General features: G+C 46.0%; 2 protein-coding genes across 2 annotated transcripts; both read left to right on the forward strand.

Annotated features, from left to right (window-relative positions):
* The first annotated feature begins 1,018 nt into the window (after nt 1-1,018).
* On the forward strand, nt 1,019-6,684 carry LOC127292063 (calmodulin-binding protein 60 A). The gene is made up of 7 exons (XM_051321416.1): nt 1,019-1,266; nt 1,368-1,443; nt 3,919-3,971; nt 4,083-4,573; nt 4,936-5,096; nt 5,433-5,636; nt 5,748-6,684. Exons 1-7 carry the CDS (start codon nt 1,130-1,132, stop codon nt 6,333-6,335), a joined length of 1,710 nt encoding a protein of 569 aa, XP_051177376.1. The 5' UTR covers nt 1,019-1,129; the 3' UTR covers nt 6,336-6,684.
* A 4,022-nt stretch (nt 6,685-10,706) lies between these two features.
* On the forward strand, nt 10,707-15,153 carry LOC127292064 (nucleobase-ascorbate transporter 6). The gene is made up of 13 exons (XM_051321417.2): nt 10,707-10,869; nt 11,055-11,152; nt 11,244-11,521; nt 11,655-11,730; nt 11,840-11,899; nt 12,002-12,186; nt 12,320-12,416; nt 12,524-12,610; nt 12,707-12,765; nt 12,867-12,958; nt 13,983-14,060; nt 14,170-14,330; nt 14,738-15,153. Exons 1-13 carry the CDS (start codon nt 10,770-10,772, stop codon nt 14,954-14,956), a joined length of 1,590 nt encoding a protein of 529 aa, XP_051177377.1. The 5' UTR covers nt 10,707-10,769; the 3' UTR covers nt 14,957-15,153.
* Nucleotides 15,154-17,065: the final 1,912 nt, after the last annotated feature.

Genomic DNA, 17,065 nt, shown 5'->3' on the forward strand with positions numbered 1-17,065 from the left:
GATATTTTAAGGAACATGCTCATGAGTAAAGTGGTTGCTATGAAGACTGGATGGAACTGTCAGTTGGGTGAGAACTATTTTGGTGGATAGCTTGCCGCCAGAGACGGATTAGCCATGCAAATGAAGATGCCAATCTTGCTTTAGAATCCAGGTGTGATATTGCCGTTGCTGTTTCCACAAGAAAGTTGTGGTTCATCGAGTTCCTGGAACTGGGATGCTTCTTTGCTTGGCTTGAGATCGTTTGGGTGCTACTGTTGTCATCATGAGGCTCATTGGTTATTCTATTATTCCCATCAAGCTGTACGCATCAGCTGGGCATCTGGTATTATGCTGATTGATTATCGTCTCTTTGACCATAGAGTCATTCTATTTAGTCATTCAGCTTATCCGAAACGGATGTTCAGGGCATGAGCAATGGAGGCAGCTGTCCAACTAGGCTTGGATAAAACTTTTGACGTATGCATGCCATGTTATGGTCCCATTAATATGTCTTTCTCTCAAAAGCTGATTTAGTTTTTCTCTTTCTCTCTCACAATTCCACTCAGTTTTCACTTTATGACTGAAGAGGTTGCCTCCTGATGAAGAGGCTGCCTCCTCATCCGAACCTAATTTGGACCACCCGAACCAAGATAAAGCTGTGAGGCAACACCCCTAGGGCTATGCATTGGGCATGCCCTCAGTAGTAGATGTTTATCAGCCTCTCCTTTTCAGGGTAACAGTCAAAAGCTCTGACAATGACATCTCTGTGGCCACACTTCCTAATCATCCTACATTCCTACCCCACATATCAGGGACACAATTAATCTTTCCTGGCCAAATGTCAAAATCTTGCCAGGAAGATGGCAAGCATCGGAAGCTCCAAGCACTGCCCATGTCTTGGCGGAGGCGAGACAAAAAGAGGATTCGATGCTGCCAAAACTTTGGTTTAGGGCCGGCAGGATAGGCCGCCGGGTCGTTCTTGGAGCAGCTTGCCTTTTCTGGCCCTGTGGGCCGAGCCGAGTCACCCCGCAGCTAGCTCTGAGGTCATTTTCTATTAGTTGTGGCCTGTCCGTCCGTGCGGCGCGGTGCTCTCGTTAGGTTGCGACCAGCGGGCCGGCGGCGATCGGGCATCGGAGCGAGCTCGCCGGAGATGTCGCAGAAGCGGCAGCCGGAGGAGGGCGAGCGCCCGCGGTGGGGCGGATGCGGCACGGCGGAGCCTGGCGGGAGCTCCTCCGCGCCCCTCCGCCCCGGGGAGCCCAAGCGGCAGCGGGTCCCCGCCCTCCGCGAGTACGACTCCTCATCCCTTCCCCCGCCCTCCCCCTCCGCGAGTACGCCTCGAGCCTGGAACCCCTCGGGTTGGCCTGATTCGGTTGCATTCGTTTCTGCAGGGTCATCGCGGAGGTGATGCGGAAGAGCAGCATCGAGAAGCTCTTCACCTCCATCGAGCCCCTCATCCGGAGAGTGGTGAGCCGCCCATCCTATGCACGCCGTTCCCCTCCCCAATCCTCGTTCCGTTCGAGCATATCATGGAAATTTCGTCGGATGCGTTCTACGTCTGAACTGCATCCATCCCCTTTTCATTTCGTCGTGCTACATGGTTTCTGAAAATTAATAACCTCTTAATATGATAACAGTATTACTGTCAGGAATCCATTTTGTACGCGTATCGCCTATATTAGTTTTGAGTGTGCACATCAGAAACTCCAAGCGCTCACTTATTTTTCACTCTGAAATCCCAACCGCCTTTTAGGTATTCATTTAGGAACAGGGTGTTCAGTAGATCTCAAATCACACCCATGAGAAGCTCTTGTGAGAACCGAGGAGCCGATCCAAGCTGTTTCTCCCCTCATCTCGTTGAACTGTGTACCATGCAAATTGTATAGGACGTGCCTTTTCTAATCTGAATCTCCTTCTAATCCCATTGGGATTTGGATTCTGGTGTGTTGGTTGGCATGGTTTCTGAATTAAATTTAGGTTACTTAAATTGAGTCCATCTTTTTTTAGATAAAAGGCACTCAAGTGCCCAACTTTGAATTAACAAAGCCACCAACGGCAAGAACGATACAAAGTGCTGAACCCAGCTTACAGAACGACACCACACACCCACACGAACTACCGAAGAAGCTACAACCGGAAACGCGACCAACATGCTCAGCCAAAGCGCCTACGAGGACTCGGAGAAGAGATGGAGTCTACAGTGTTGGGCCGGAGCTCACTCGAGAGCGAGCCATTTTCACGCGCGCCTCAACAGAACTCCTCCATCGCAGAAACGCCACCGGAAGCCAACCACCACCAGGGACCGACCCACGTTGCTCACAAAACCGAAGAGCAGCGCCAAGGAAGCTCGACAAGGGAAGGGCACGGAGCAAGCCTTGCTGAAGATCGCCGAAGAATCACCTCCGTCACAACCATCGGTGAGCCTCGCGCTGTGGGCTCCAAGACGGTGTCTTCAAGAATAACACGACACCGGGGTGCCGCCACCGCCCGATCCGAGGATCTTGGGTTTTCACCCGGACGAAGTAGAGGGACGGAGATTGGCCTCACGGCGCCTTCAACAAGGGAACACCATCCGCGGACGCCGCCGCCGTGGCCCGAGGGGCAAAGGTTTCCCTTTGGCAACCTCACCGCCATCTACACCCCACGACACTCAACTCGCCGAATACCACGTCGCCCTCATGACCATGGCACCGACCAGCACCAGAGCTACTGGCTCGCTCGCCAACCAGAAAGCTCCCCCCCTTCCAGGGCCGCCGCCCCGGCGTTCCAACTCTGCCCGCTGCAGCACCGAGGGAAACAAGAACCACCACCGCGAGGGTCGACATACAAACCCCAGAGAAGGCCAGAGAGGCAACCGCCGGCCACCATGGCCGCCGGGTACCAGATCTGGGGGCGAAGTGGGCCTGGCAGGGCCCGGGCCCCTGCCCCAACCCGCACGCAGGGCGGTCAGGGAGGCCACCCAGCCCACGCAGCACCCTGCTCCTTCCCTGCAGGCCTTGCCACTGCCGGCCTGCCCGGCCGTGGCCGCCGAAACTCGCGTCGCCGTGCTCGTCGCCCTTATCCTGCCGTCGGCCGAGCTCGCGCCGCCCAGCACTGCAGACGCCTCCGCGGGAGCCGCCGCCACCCTGAGTGCGCCCAGCACACAGAATCACCACGCCGCCGCAAGCGCAGCCGCGCCGCCACGCCCCCTGCCAGCGTCGTGCCCCTTCGCGACGAGACCGCCCGCGCAGGCGACACCGCGAGGAGGGAAGAGGTGCCTCGCCGCCGCCGCCGCCCTCCTGGCGGCGGCGAAGCGGGGGAGGGGGGGAGGAACTCTGGCGGCGGCGGCGATTCAGGGTTTCGCCCTGGGACTCGCGGGAGCCCAGGGACTAAACGATTCTATGAGACCTATCCTTCTCTCATACAGAACCTGAACTGTTTTTTGTGTCAATTGAGTCCATCTTGTACTGGTAGATGCGTATTGCCTCCTTCTCATGAAGCTTGTCTTAACTTTGTCAAGATTTGGATGTGTCTAGACACTAAATAGTAGCTAGATGCATCCAAATCTCGATAAAGTTAAGACAAGTTTCATGAGATGGAGGGAGTATTAGTTTTCAGGGTATAGGAACTGCGAACTCGCAATTTTGATTGAGAAAATAGAACGACTTCCTGGGCATTCATTTAGGGCAAGGGGTTTCATGTTCAATCCATCTCAATCACACTGCTCAGAAGCCACGGTATCCAATTAGCTCTTGTAGACTTGCAGTATTCTTCAATATTCAGAAGTCAGAACCATTCAAACCATACGTCCATTTTGACATTCGTATCCAGAAGATACTATTTTCAGTCAAAGCTGCCGCCTGGATCCTAAAGTTTGACCTAGACATGGGTGTTTTCAGGCACGGTTTTTGTTTCAGGCTATCCAGTGGTTATCTTGATGTTTAATCTAAGTCAATTTTTTAGGTTAAAGAAGAAATTGAGTTGGCTCTTGCAAATCATACTGCTATGATGACAAGGTAAGATATTATAACACATTTGTCTAACGACATGGCAAGTATTGGTCAGTGTATAGGTATGTAACTATACAGCTTTTACTAACCACCTGGTTTTCTAACCTTTTTCATTAGGAGCCCCGCGGACATTGTTCCATCTACATCGAAAAATTTGCAGCTCCAGTTCACAACTAGGCTTTCTCTTCCTATTTTCACTGGCTCCAAGATTGAAGGCCAGGGTACCTTAAGTCTAAGCATTGCTCTAGTTGACTCTTTGACCAGAGAAGTTGTAGTAACGGGTAAGGAGTCCCAGTTGAAGGTTGAACTAGTAGTTCTAGAAGGGGACTTTCAAGGGGGAGAAGACGGTGACTGGACAGCTCAGGAGTTCAATAATAACATTCTTAGAGAAAGAGAAGGTAAACGGCCCTTGCTTTCTGGAGACGTGTCTGTTGGCCTTGATAGAGGCATTGGTACAGTGGCAGATGTATCATTCACAGATAACTCTAGCTGGACACGCAGCCGAAAGTTCAGGTTAGGTGCAAGAACTGAGGATGGTTATTTCAATGGCGTAAGAGTACGTGAAGCAAAAACTGAATGTTTTGTGGTCAAGGATCATCGTGGAGAATGTGAGTTACGCATTGGCTATCAATAATTTTAGTTTTTTGCACTCCTTCCTTCTGGACATCTGATAAGCTTATGTCATTTTGGTATGGTGCCCTTCAAATTCACAATTGAACATACAAATATAGGCATGTGGATTCCGTGCTGCATTTTAGATTGGTTAAAGCACAGTATGTATGATAATTACTTATGTCTGCTAATATCAGTTTGCTTTCTTAATATAAGTAGAACAAATTAGTTTGTTGTTACTGTTGGTGATTCACCTATAATTTTCTCAAATGCTATGAAGATGGACAATTTTCAATTCCTCACTTGTCTTTTTTGAAGAAATACTCCTCACTTGTTATGTTTTGTTCCTCTGTCCCAGTGTACAAGAAGCACCACCCACCAGTTCTTGAAGATGAGGTTTGGCGCCTGGAGAAGATTGGCAAGGAAGGAGCTTTTCACAAGCGTTTGAATAAGGAGAAGATAGTTACCGTCAAAGATTTTCTCACAAGATTACACCTTGATGCTCCTAGGCTTCGGAAGGTAATATGCAGCCCTTTCAAAGTTTGCATTATTTGCCTGTGTGATCCATTCTGTCCAAAGTTGATATGCATAATTTTTTAGTCTTGTAATTAAGAAAAAACTGAAGCCTACGAACTGCATAGTTCCGCATTTGGGTGGATCAGCTGTTTTTTATCTGTGGTAAACATGACTGTTAATTGATTCTAGGTTTTCATTATGCTAAACAGAGTTCACATTTCAAAATTCTTACCTGGGCACTCTATTGTGTAAATAAGATGTGGCATGTTGTTCCAGATGATAGATGTGGTTCAGCAAATATGTGGATTTCGTAACAACTATTACATTAAAATTGTGCAGATATTGGGCGGTGGTATGTCAACTAAGATTTGGGAGGTTGCTGTTGAGCATGCTAAAACAACATGTATAAAAAGTGACAAGGTGCATATTTACTATCCGGACAGCCCAAGCAAAACTGCCGTTGTGTTCAATGTTGTTGGTGAAGTGAGAGGGTTAATATCCGAGAAATTTGTTTCTGTTGATGATTTTACAGAAAAGGAGAAGGTATTCACTCTTCTTTTATCTTATAAGTTTCTTAGAACCAAATTCATATGTACTTCCCTTCTACCGGTTGCGACCTAGACCATTTGTTCTTACAGCATCTGTTCCTTTTAGGCTGAAGCACATGCAGCTGTGAAGCAGGCATATGAAAATTGGAAGAATGTGTCGACCTGTGACAGTGAAACACTTTTAAAGAATCCATCACAGCTATGCAATATGAGATCTCCATCTTTGCATGAAAACGAATTCTACCAGTTACCTGCACAAGTTGGCACTGATGATTTTGATCTAAGCGACTTGGATATACCATCAGGTGACATATTCTCTGCCGAACCATCGTGTGCCTTAGATCCTCGTTCACTGGAAACTGCAGAAAGCAGTGGAAGTAGATATCAGTCGGAGCTCCCTTCACTTGGTGGCCATGGACAAACTCAAGAACCACATGCTCTAGATAAATTCCCCAATTCATTGGTTTACGAGGATAGCACCAGTCACCCCTCATTCAGCGAAGACTACTACCGTTGTCCAGATCCTTCCGTGTCTTTTGACTCGCAAGATCTTGGTGCTGCGCTGAAGGGCTTCATCGCGACGATATCAAAGCCCAAGCCTTACAGAGGATGGAGAACATTATCTTATGTTATAGGATGGATATTCTACACAAAGAGGATCGCCGCTCTCAAACGGAATAAACCTGGGAAATGATGGTTTTCATTTGCTTGTGGTTTTTTAGTTAAAATTGTGGTATATATACAAGTGGAGGAGGGCATGCACATACGAGTGTGGTTGGTTATATTATTGTCTTCTTGGAACCCATGGCAAGCTGCTTTCTTGAGCCATCTTGTCAGCGAGAGTTTAAATGTAAATAATTAGATAAAGTTCTGCACATGATGAAAGATCTGCACATAATCCATGAATATTGGTGAATGGTGGTGCAATCTTTGAAGGCTATAATCAGCCTGTTCCTTTTTGTGGAACTCATCATCAGCTTGTTCCTTATAAAATCGAGTTGTTTTATAAGTATTGTTAATGTTACCACATAATTGCCCTGCAACATATGCGTGCATATGAAGCAATAATATGAAAGCATAAAAATCTATGGAAAGAAGTAATGGCAAAGCATATCATACATGTGTGCAAAACAATATTAACCATGTTGTTGTGCGTGCAAATGTCTGTGGGATAAAAGTGCCAACCGCGATGAACTGTGGACAATGTCACACGAGTGTTCTCGTCTTTTTTTTTTTTTTTTTGAAACTACGAGTGGTCTCGTCTTGAGTATAAGTTGAAATGTTATCAAAGCATTAGTTTAAGAGTTTTTTCAACCAAAAGCGCTCTTTTGCACATGATGACTTCCTCCGTAACATGCTTTCACGTTTCCTAAAGAATAGATGCTTGGAGAGACGTTGGGAAAAGTTGTAAAAGATGGACTATTTTTTGTACCGAGAATGCATGTACTGACAAGAAACAACTCCAGTCAAGTATAGAAAATTAGGGAGGGAGGAGACGGTGGTTCCTTGTGGTATTTGCAGGTACCAACGTCTTTATTCCCTGACGACGACGAGTGCGTGCGCGGCCACTCCACCATGAGTGCAACATTCGTGCCATGAGATCTGATCTCGCCGAATCACCATAAACTAAACCAAGTTCTAAATTAAACAAGATTATGTATGTAATTATTAAGTACGTATGTGTCGGTCGGTTGATGATTCTTTGCGGCGAAAGTTCATCCTGGAGAGATGCAGATTGAATAAAGGAGAGAGAAATTCCAAGATGAGGTTCCCTAGATCCTTTGCTTGCACCGTGCGTGTACCTTACTTTTTGGTTAATCTACCCCATGTGGGGGAGGGGATCATTTCGATGGGGGTCCAAGTCGCCGTGTGGGTCCCCGCTGACTCACACATAATTGACCGTCCGTCCTTTGCCCCGAAACTAGTAAACTACCATGTTTTTTTAGGAAATGCCTTTTGACTAGCTTTATTCATTATGAAACACCCTTACATTGCTTATCAAAAAAGTAAAATAAAGCTATGAGGTTACCGTCCCAAATTCAAGAACTAGAAGATTGAAAACAATTTCTAGCAAGCTCATGTACCACAGAATTGGCTTCCCTTAAGAAGTGCTCATAAGTAACCTTTGTAAATTCCTTTGACAAGATGTTGCAAACGTGGAAGATAGTTGTTGCTGCAGTTATTGATAGTTGCAGACCCAAAATTTCCATCAAGCCCGGGCATACTCTTCATCAAATTTTCATCAAGATAAGCAACGCCGCTAGCCAGAAGCCTGGGCACGTACGCGGGTTTAGGGGCGGTTGGGTCCGCCACTGGTTATTGAAAAGCCTCCTTCTCTCATAGTCTCGACCCTGGGGTATTATCTGATTGAATGATCAACCGATGGCAACCCGTGTGTTGTGATAAACACAATCCCGCCTGCAGAGTGTATGCTTCAACCGTCATTGCGTTAGCAACAAAAGGAAAAGCTTTAGTAACCTAGGTAATACCTTGCTCTTAGCACAAATAGAGTCAGGTTTTCCCAGTAATCTCCAACATTGTTTAGCCATCATTACCATATTAAAAGCACGCAAGTCGCGGAAACTAATCCATTCCTCCCTTTTCTTTCAGGATGCACATCTTCCACCACGCTAGCTAATGCATTCCCTTGTGGACATAATCATCACCCCACCAAAGTTACAAAATAGTATCAATAATTCCTTTGCATTTTTTTTGGAACTTTGAATACTGCATTGCAAACATCGGTATTTCTTGTGCAACCACTTTGAGAGCAATTTCTTTACCTCCCATTGAGAACAATTTTTCTTTCCATCCATTGATTCTAGCCAAAACCTTTTCAATCAGATGTTGGAAATGATCACTCTGTCCTGAGCTATCACAATATAGGTCCAATATCCGTTTGAGTTTCTCCACATAATTACCACTCGTTGGCTCCATAAGAATGAGCGAGTCATCTGTAAGTAGAAGATGCGAGATTATTGGTGCATTCCTCCCTACACACTCTCGCACCAAAAGTCCTTTTGCGCAAATAGGAAATAAGTAAAGTGATAAAGGATCTCTTTGACGAATGCTCCTCAACGGAGTGGATGCATCCGTTGTGTTTGAGGTAAATCGAATTAATGGAGTATCGCACTGAAGAAATACAAGACATGATCAAGGACACCCATCTAGCATCAAACCCCGACTTTACCACATCATGCCCGCACGAGCCGTACGTAGCTTCAATGGTAGCAGTAATAACTTGACGGAATTTTACGGGAGGCGACCATGATCATCCCACATGTAAAATGTTCTGAGTGACTCTCAGTTTCTATTGAAACTGGGGATCCCCTGTGGGGTTCCTTTTCTCGAAAAATCATCCCACATGGAACGATACGTGCATTTCTGGGGAAGTATATATGATTGTGTTTGAAAAGAGCGAGACCATGCACGGCGCCGCGCCGCCTGCGAACAGCCCGGCCGCCCGCCGGCAAACAGACGGCCGTTCGCCGGCCCATGCACGCAGAAACGGACACGGAATGATTTCACAAACGTGGTAACGGACACGCAGGATCATGGAATAGTTAATTTCCAGGAACACTCGTGCCAGGGACGGGTCGTGCTGCTGGGTGCACGTACGAGCGAGCTTGGCACGCACGCACGTGATGTATCTGCGGTGAAACAGAACAGCGCGGCCGGAGTTAAAGAGCGCCACCAACGAACGAACCGCAGGTCGGCAGGGTACGTAGTTAAGGCGGCGGCGACGGTGTGTCGTGTGTGAGTGAGTGTGATCGGTCAGGACAGGTTCCTCGTCGCCGCCGCGTCGGCCGGTCGGTGACTCCGTGTCCGTGTCCGTGTCCGGCATCGCCATGTGCGAGGGGGAAAAGAGGCTTTTCTCCTTTGCCCTTTCTGGTTTACCTTAACGCCTAAACCTTGCTCTTGTTGGGGTTTTCCGACGTGTCGTCGAGTCGGTGCAGAGTCACACCGGCCGCTGGTATGTACGCGGTGTTGGGCAAGGAAATTCCCTGGAGGTTTCACGGAGGACGGTTAATGCTGGCTTCCGTGCGAGTGCGGCTTCCGTAGTAAGGAATTCAACAATCCCGTGCTCACAAAGTCTTTTCAATCAGAACCATTATTTTTTGTATAGCCTGCATACAAAGAGTAATAAATTTTGTTGCTCAAATAATGGATATTGTGAAGTTCCATATTTTTTTACATATTATGCATGAAAAATGTCATTTTTCTCCGAAACTGTAAGCGACCGCGTAGAATGTGGAGATATACATGCCAAAAAAAAATCTGAATTTTTTAACATTTCGAAAATTTTTGTTTTTGAGGAAGCTTATGCAGTGAGATCAAAAGTGCATTTCAAAACATCAAAACATTGAGTTGTGTAGAAGATTTCGGGAAATCCAATTCGGCCCATCGGTGCATCTGAACCTATTGCGTGAAAACACATTTCGAAAATGTCAAAATATTTTGAAATAAAATTTTGTGTACATCTACATCCATATTCTATGGTCGGAGACAACACAAATTGCGATGGTCCAACACGACCATTCGCGGAAAATGGTTTTGTCGTTTTTACGCATGCCACATATTTTTTTTTTTTGCTTTTTCCCGAAAACTTGTGTACAAATATAGAATGTTCGGATATACACGCGAGTTGTAGTTCAAATTTTTTTAACTTTCTGGTTTTTGTTTTGATAGATTTTTCATATAATAAGTTTGTATATATGGCCAATGAGCCAAAACCCCACGAATATTTTCAATTTTAAGAGGATTAGCGACAAATATTCAAATGGTTTTCTGGCTGTGCCTGTGGCTCTGCGCTGCGACCGGCAGCAGTGGACCGTGGCTGGCTGGGTGGGTGACCGTTGTATTTCGTGCAGCCTGCTGCGCGTGCGCCTGCCCACTCCCACTCCCACTCCCGGCGATCTCTCGCTCGCCCGCCCGCCGCCTACAAATCACCACCAATCTCGACTCCCGAGTCTCACCACCTGAGCTTGCTTTTCCACTCCACTTCCCTTGCGCTGCACTGCAAATCTGCTGCCGGCTGCCCCCGCCCACACCCACAGCCAGTCTTCCAAGGACACGCGAACGCCGTGACACCGAGCGACCCGGTGGTGGTGGTGCCGTTGCCGCAGCCATGGCCGCGCCGGCGCCGAAGCAGGAGGAGCTGCAGGCGCACGCCGTCAGGGACCAGTTGCCCGCCGTCTCCTACTGCCTCACCAGCCCTCCCCCATGGCGTAAGCGCTCCGTCCACGGTCCACCCAACCCCCGCATTGCTCGCCTTCCGCCGTTCCGCTCGCCTGGGGCTGCCGGCCGTTGCGCTTAATTCGAATGCCGCCGCTGCTTTATTTCGAATTTTACTCCTCCTCCGGATCTCCCCGCAACTGATGAGATGTTTCCGTTGATGTCGCCGGCGATGCAGCGGAGGCCATCCTGCTGGGCTTCCAGCACTACCTCGTCATGCTCGGCACCACCGTCATCATCCCCACCGCGCTCGTGCCCCAGATGGGCGGCGGCAACGTACGCTCCGCTTCCCCTCTTCCCCCGCTCCCTCTCCCCCTCCACCTCTCCTCTGCTCGCCTGACGCTCCCTCCCTCAACGCCCGTTGCAGGAGGAGAAGGCGCGGGTGGTGCAGACGCTGCTCTTCGTCGCGGGCATCAACACGCTGCTGCAGAGCTTCCTCGGCACGCGCCTACCCGCCGTCATCGGGGCCTCCTACACCTTCGTCGCGCCCACCATCTCCATCGTCCTCGCCGCGCGCTACGCAGGGATCGCAGACCCGCACGAGAGGTTCCTGCGCACCATGAGGGGCACGCAGGGCGCCCTCATCGTCGCATCCACGCTCCAGATCATCATGGGATTCAGCGGACTGTGGCGAATCGTCGTCAGGTCAGTCAGTGACGGCCTCCACTGTCTCCTCTTCCTCCTGCTAACTCTCCAGGGACGGGTTCAGGTTCCAACTGTTGTTGATCCCATCAGTGTCGTCAGTTCCTGATTTGTTCTGATTGGTATGATGCTGCAGGCTGCTGAGCCCACTGTCGGCCGCGCCCCTCGTCGCGCTCGCCGGATTCGGCCTCTACGAGCTCGGATTCCCAAGTGTAAGACTCATGCTTCTGCATACAAATCTGCACTTCTGCATTATGTCCGTCTGTCTGTCTGTATTTTAACAACACTAGGATAACTAAACTGCACGAATTTCCAATGTAGGTTGCGAAATGCATCGAGATCGGTCTCCCACAGATCATACTGCTGGTGGCTCTTTCCCAGGTACTACAACATGCATCTCTCATCAGGAAGGCTCTTCTGCCATTGTTTTCTTCTAAAAACGATGTCTGAAGCCTTATGCTTGTTATGCGATTTCATCTGCAGTACATACCCAACCTGGTGCCTTTGCTGGGTACCGCCTTCGAGCGGTTCGCCGTCGTAATGTCGGTCGCCGTCGTGTGGCTTTACGCGTTCTTCCTGACCGTTGGTGGGGCGTATAAGGGCGCTGCTCAAAAAACTCAGTTCCACTGCCGCACTGATCGATCTGGCCTTGTTGGGGGTGCTTCCTGGTAATAACACCAGGCATCTTTTCTCATATTACTCTGGAAGATCATTGTGTAATAATATTCATGTTATGAATGGTTTCTGCAACTTCGCACTGAAGTTTAGCTATTCATTTGATTATTGATTTACAATTTGCAGGATAAGTGTACCATACCCATTCCAGTGGGGAGCACCAACTTTCGATGCTGGTGAATGTTTCGCCATGATGGCAGCTGCTTTTGTTGCTCTTGTGGAGGTACTGTGGATACCTGATGATATTTCATAGATACCCAGCATTGCTACTTCGAGAAGGCATTTGAGTATCGACTGAATAACACTCCCTGTTTTTTTTTTGTAATGCAGTCTACCGGTGCTTTCATCGCGGTTTCACGGTACGCCAGTGCAACACCATGCCCTCCTTCTATTATGAGTCGTGGCATTGGTTGGCAGGTATCATCTCCACTCCATTGCATTTGCAGTTAGTCTACCTGAATATTGAGATGACATGTAGCATCTTACCTTCATTTGTTTGCGCGCTTACCATAGGGGGTTGGTATTTTGCTCGGCGGCTTATTTGGCACAGCTAGTGGATCCTCCGTGTCTGTGTAAGTAGAACAGTTACAATCGTTTCTTATAGTGTTTATATATACATTTGTAGTGTGGTCTGAATACTGAAGATTTTTGTACACTGTTCTGGCTGGAACAGAGAAAATGCTGGGTTGCTAGGTTTGACACGTGTTGGTAGCCGGCGTGTAGTGCAGATTTCTGCGGGGTTTATGATATTCTTCTCTATTCTTGGTAAGCCTCATTTCTTTTTGAACCTCATACTGTCCAACATACTACTACTGTGTTATGCAACTGAATATCACGATTCGAAGATGCACATAAGGTGAAGGTCCAGATAGTTATCCATGGTCTGAGCAAGTATTTTGTGTAATGTATCATTGTATTTTATGCATAGTTGCAATATTATGTAAGCAAAATTAATAGATAAAACAGTTTATCTTATAAATAACTAGCACATGAGGAGTTAGCTTGAGACCTAGAACATAGCAGGATATATGGTTATATAATGACGCAACATATTTGACTGAAGTGAAACTAGGTCGTGGTACCATAAAAAGATTACTAGTAAAGTTTTTTCTCATGATTCCATTTTTTCGCACTAATTTAAGCTCCTGCACTTCTCACCACTGGCGGATCTTAGTGAGGTCAAAACCGGGCCATGGCCCGCCCAGCTCTGAAGCGAAACGAAAAATTATACGTATAATGATAAACCCACTATCTCAGCCCAGTTCACGTGAGACACACTTCATTTGCTACCGATTCAGTTCACCACTTCAGCTGTGCGGCGTATGCGCTCGTTTAGGGCAGCAGCCGTGAGCCAACAATTGAACGGCAGACTCGATCTGGTGAGCAGCGGCCATCCAGCAGCGAGTACGGATGGCTTCACGGCGAGCGGCGATGGTGCCAAGTCCGCAACCCCCGGCGGCCAAGCAGCTAGGCACCTAGCTACGGTCAGCCCGGCATACCTCCTTTGCCTGCTCTTGCCTGCTCCATTTTTCCTGGTGCAAGCATTCCTCTGCTCCATTTTTCACCATACAAACACAGTATAGTCGCACGCTATTGAATATGTGCATGTATCTGAGCTGATCTTTAACTATATTGTGATCCATTTATTGAATATATGCCTTATAATTTCGATTTTTTTTGGTCTCCTTTTAGCTTGGCCCGCCCAATATTTTTCTTGAAGCTCCGCCACTGCTTCTCACAGTAATCATGAACCAGATATGATGGTAATGTTTCTTTGGTGCGTTTGCAGGGAAATTCGGAGCTGTTTTTGCATCAATTCCAACCCCGATAATTGCAGCTATATATTGCCTTCTTTTTGCATATGTTGGTATGTATTTTGAAGCTCATCATCATCATACACACTAGACAGTGGATCTTACATTTCTTCATGTTCGTTGAATTATTATAAATGCATTGCATTGCTTGTGTGCAAACAGGTATGGCAGGGATTGGGTTTCTTCAGTTTTGCAATCTGAATAGCTTCCGAACAAAATTCATCCTGGGATTCTCCTTGTTTATGGGAATATCAGTTCCACAGTATTTCAATGAGTACACTTCTGTTGCAGGCTTTGGCCCGGTACACACGCACGCAAGATGGGTAAGATACAATACTAATCAATTGTCAATATCTTGTTCTAATATCTGCCAAGTGACACAGTTGTGTTAAGGACCATTCAACATAGTATTTTGCTCAGTGAAATGCAACATTCAGAACTTTAATTGTTAATAAACATTAGCTGTAGTAAGCAGATGCTAACATATAATTGGCGCAGTGATATAGCTCAATAGTAGGGCAGATGGTAATCTGACTAGTATGTGTTATCCCAAACATTGTGACATGTTCATTCACATGATCTTGGTGGTGACACTCAATTTACAGGTTTCATGCGAAGTATCTATCTAGGAGTTGTTTTATCTGTTGTTTAACTCCTGAATTTATAGCCCTTGTACATGCTAAAGAGCTACCAACTGACGCGTAATGTTTTTTCATTTCCTCACGTCCAGTTCAATGACATGATCAACGTGGTGTTCTCGTCAAAAGCATTTGTCGGAGGTGCTGTCGCACTTCTTCTGGACAGCACCTTGCACAGGCACGACAGCACCGCCAGAAGGGACCGGGGTGACCATTTCTGGGACAGGTTCAGGTCTTTCAAGACAGACCCGCGAAGCGAGGAGTTCTACTCGCTGCCGTTTAACCTCAACAAGTTCTTCCCATCCTTCTGATTGATGCTTCTAACATCCAGAGAAATGAAATGACACACGATTAATTCTCGCCTCTAGGGAAGTAGCTTGTTGCTGATGTGAATGCTGTTGTTTTACCTGCTGTATTTTTTGTAGCTATGAGTTGAGTTCTGAATCCTGCAGATCTCAGTGTAAAACTGTCTTGAGAAATGAGAGGTGTCTTCATAGTTTTGAATGTATATTGGGTATATTGGATATCATCAATAAAGTGAAAAATGCGTAGCTCGTTTTGAATCTATCAGCTATGTTTCTTTCAGGTAATTTACATTTCTAAGGAAAAAAGGACCTACTCTGAATGACATAACCAGGCAATCAGCTTCTAAACTGCCAATCACAGAGAGGAAGGACCTTCACTGCTAATTCAAAATGGCCACAACGACTGGTCTCTCCTAGCAGAAACCGTTTCAGCAGCCAACTTGGTCTTTTCAGGGGTGTCGCTATTTGATGAGGCATTTTTTGTTGTTTCGGAAATACAGTCCAGACATAAACGGTGAGTGCAGGGCCAAGGGCCTCCACGGCACCTCTGCTATCTGAATGTACTGTCTCTTACCTCTTGTGCTTACTTTTACTCTAGAAACATAAAAAATAAAACCAGCCAGGAATACGCATTCAAATATGCACTTGGGACTGATCAACATATGTGATCAAGCAAGACTGAAATAAATAATGTATCGTTCGAAGATAGTTTTTGGACTGATGCGAAGCTTGCAGCACCATTTGATCAGCTTCATGCACAAATCTAGATCTTGGCGAGTGAACTTGCCAAAGACGCTATCCTTATCATCCAACAGGACATGACCGCGCTGGCAGGGGAAATCAATCTGTGCCAGTTCCTCCAAAGTGTGTTTCGAAGGTTGGCATCGTTTCTCCAGGCACAAGTGGACCACGACGTATGCAGTTTCCAAAGCAATTCCCTGTATCATTTGCAAGAATCGACCCTCTCATTAGTTCCGCCGTCCGCGACTGATTACATGCTTAAATTTTCGGGTTGTTCTTCATAATTGTTTTTTAAAGTGATAAACCATTAGCACTTCCAACTATTTTTTAGTGTAAAAGGAGGAGTTTTCATATGACCACTAAACGATTGTTCCTATAAAATAAGTGAAAATCATTTGCAAACAGTGTATCCACGATAATTTCATGTTGGTTCAGACGGTTAGATTCTTTCATCGGTTGAAGGAGCTGCCGATGATGCTAAAGTTGGACATAGTCTGGCCTTCCACTCCATCTCATGGGGACACTTTCAATCTCTTCTATTTTGGTAATTGATAACAATATATTTAGAGAATTTATATAAAAATTTTAGAGAACAAAACAAGTTGAATACACAGATCAAACTTCCTCTATAGTATACACGTGTAAATAAACTTGAATTTCATTGGATTTATTGGCAATCAAAGCCTAGTGTTCTTCTTCAAAATATTCAACCATGCAAAGCAACAGGATGCAAACCATGAAAAGGCAAATGTTTAAGCACAAAATAAAAGCATAAAATCAACTCCCTTAAACCCTCTAAATTTCTTCTCATTAGCACCAATTGCCGAAATGGGTGAAAAATTTAGAATGTTAATATAGTGAGAGGTTCTTCGTATGGTGTGCATTTATTATAATGTGTATGGAATCAAGTGCACGTATCCAATGATCAATACTCAGAGGAAATCAAGATTTATTGATGATCAAATATTAAAAAAAGATAACAAGATGAAGGTGCCTGAACAAATGAAGCAAGCAATCAAATGAACCAACAAACCAAAAAAAATTTAAAAAAGATATCAGATGAAAGATAGATATTATGATAAGATCAAGAATAGTGTTTTAAATAAGAAAGATCCACAAAGGTTATGCAAAACATATAAATTTTCATTGAAGTATAAGGTTCACAATCATGAAATCGTCACTCTCATAATATCATTCGAAACAAAAGGTACCATGTGAAATAAGATATTATGATAACCGCAAAATAGTACTTTAAAATAAACGAGTAAGCTCCCCAAGGTTCATGCATCAATTAGAATATTGCATTTGAATAAAATATGCATAACATGGAATCTTCACTTCCTCAACGTTATTTTAAACACAAATATTTGTAAC

Source organism: Lolium perenne, chromosome 4, assembly GCF_019359855.2.
Source record: "Lolium perenne isolate Kyuss_39 chromosome 4, Kyuss_2.0, whole genome shotgun sequence".
Classification (NCBI taxonomy): Eukaryota; Viridiplantae; Streptophyta; class Magnoliopsida; order Poales; family Poaceae; genus Lolium; species Lolium perenne.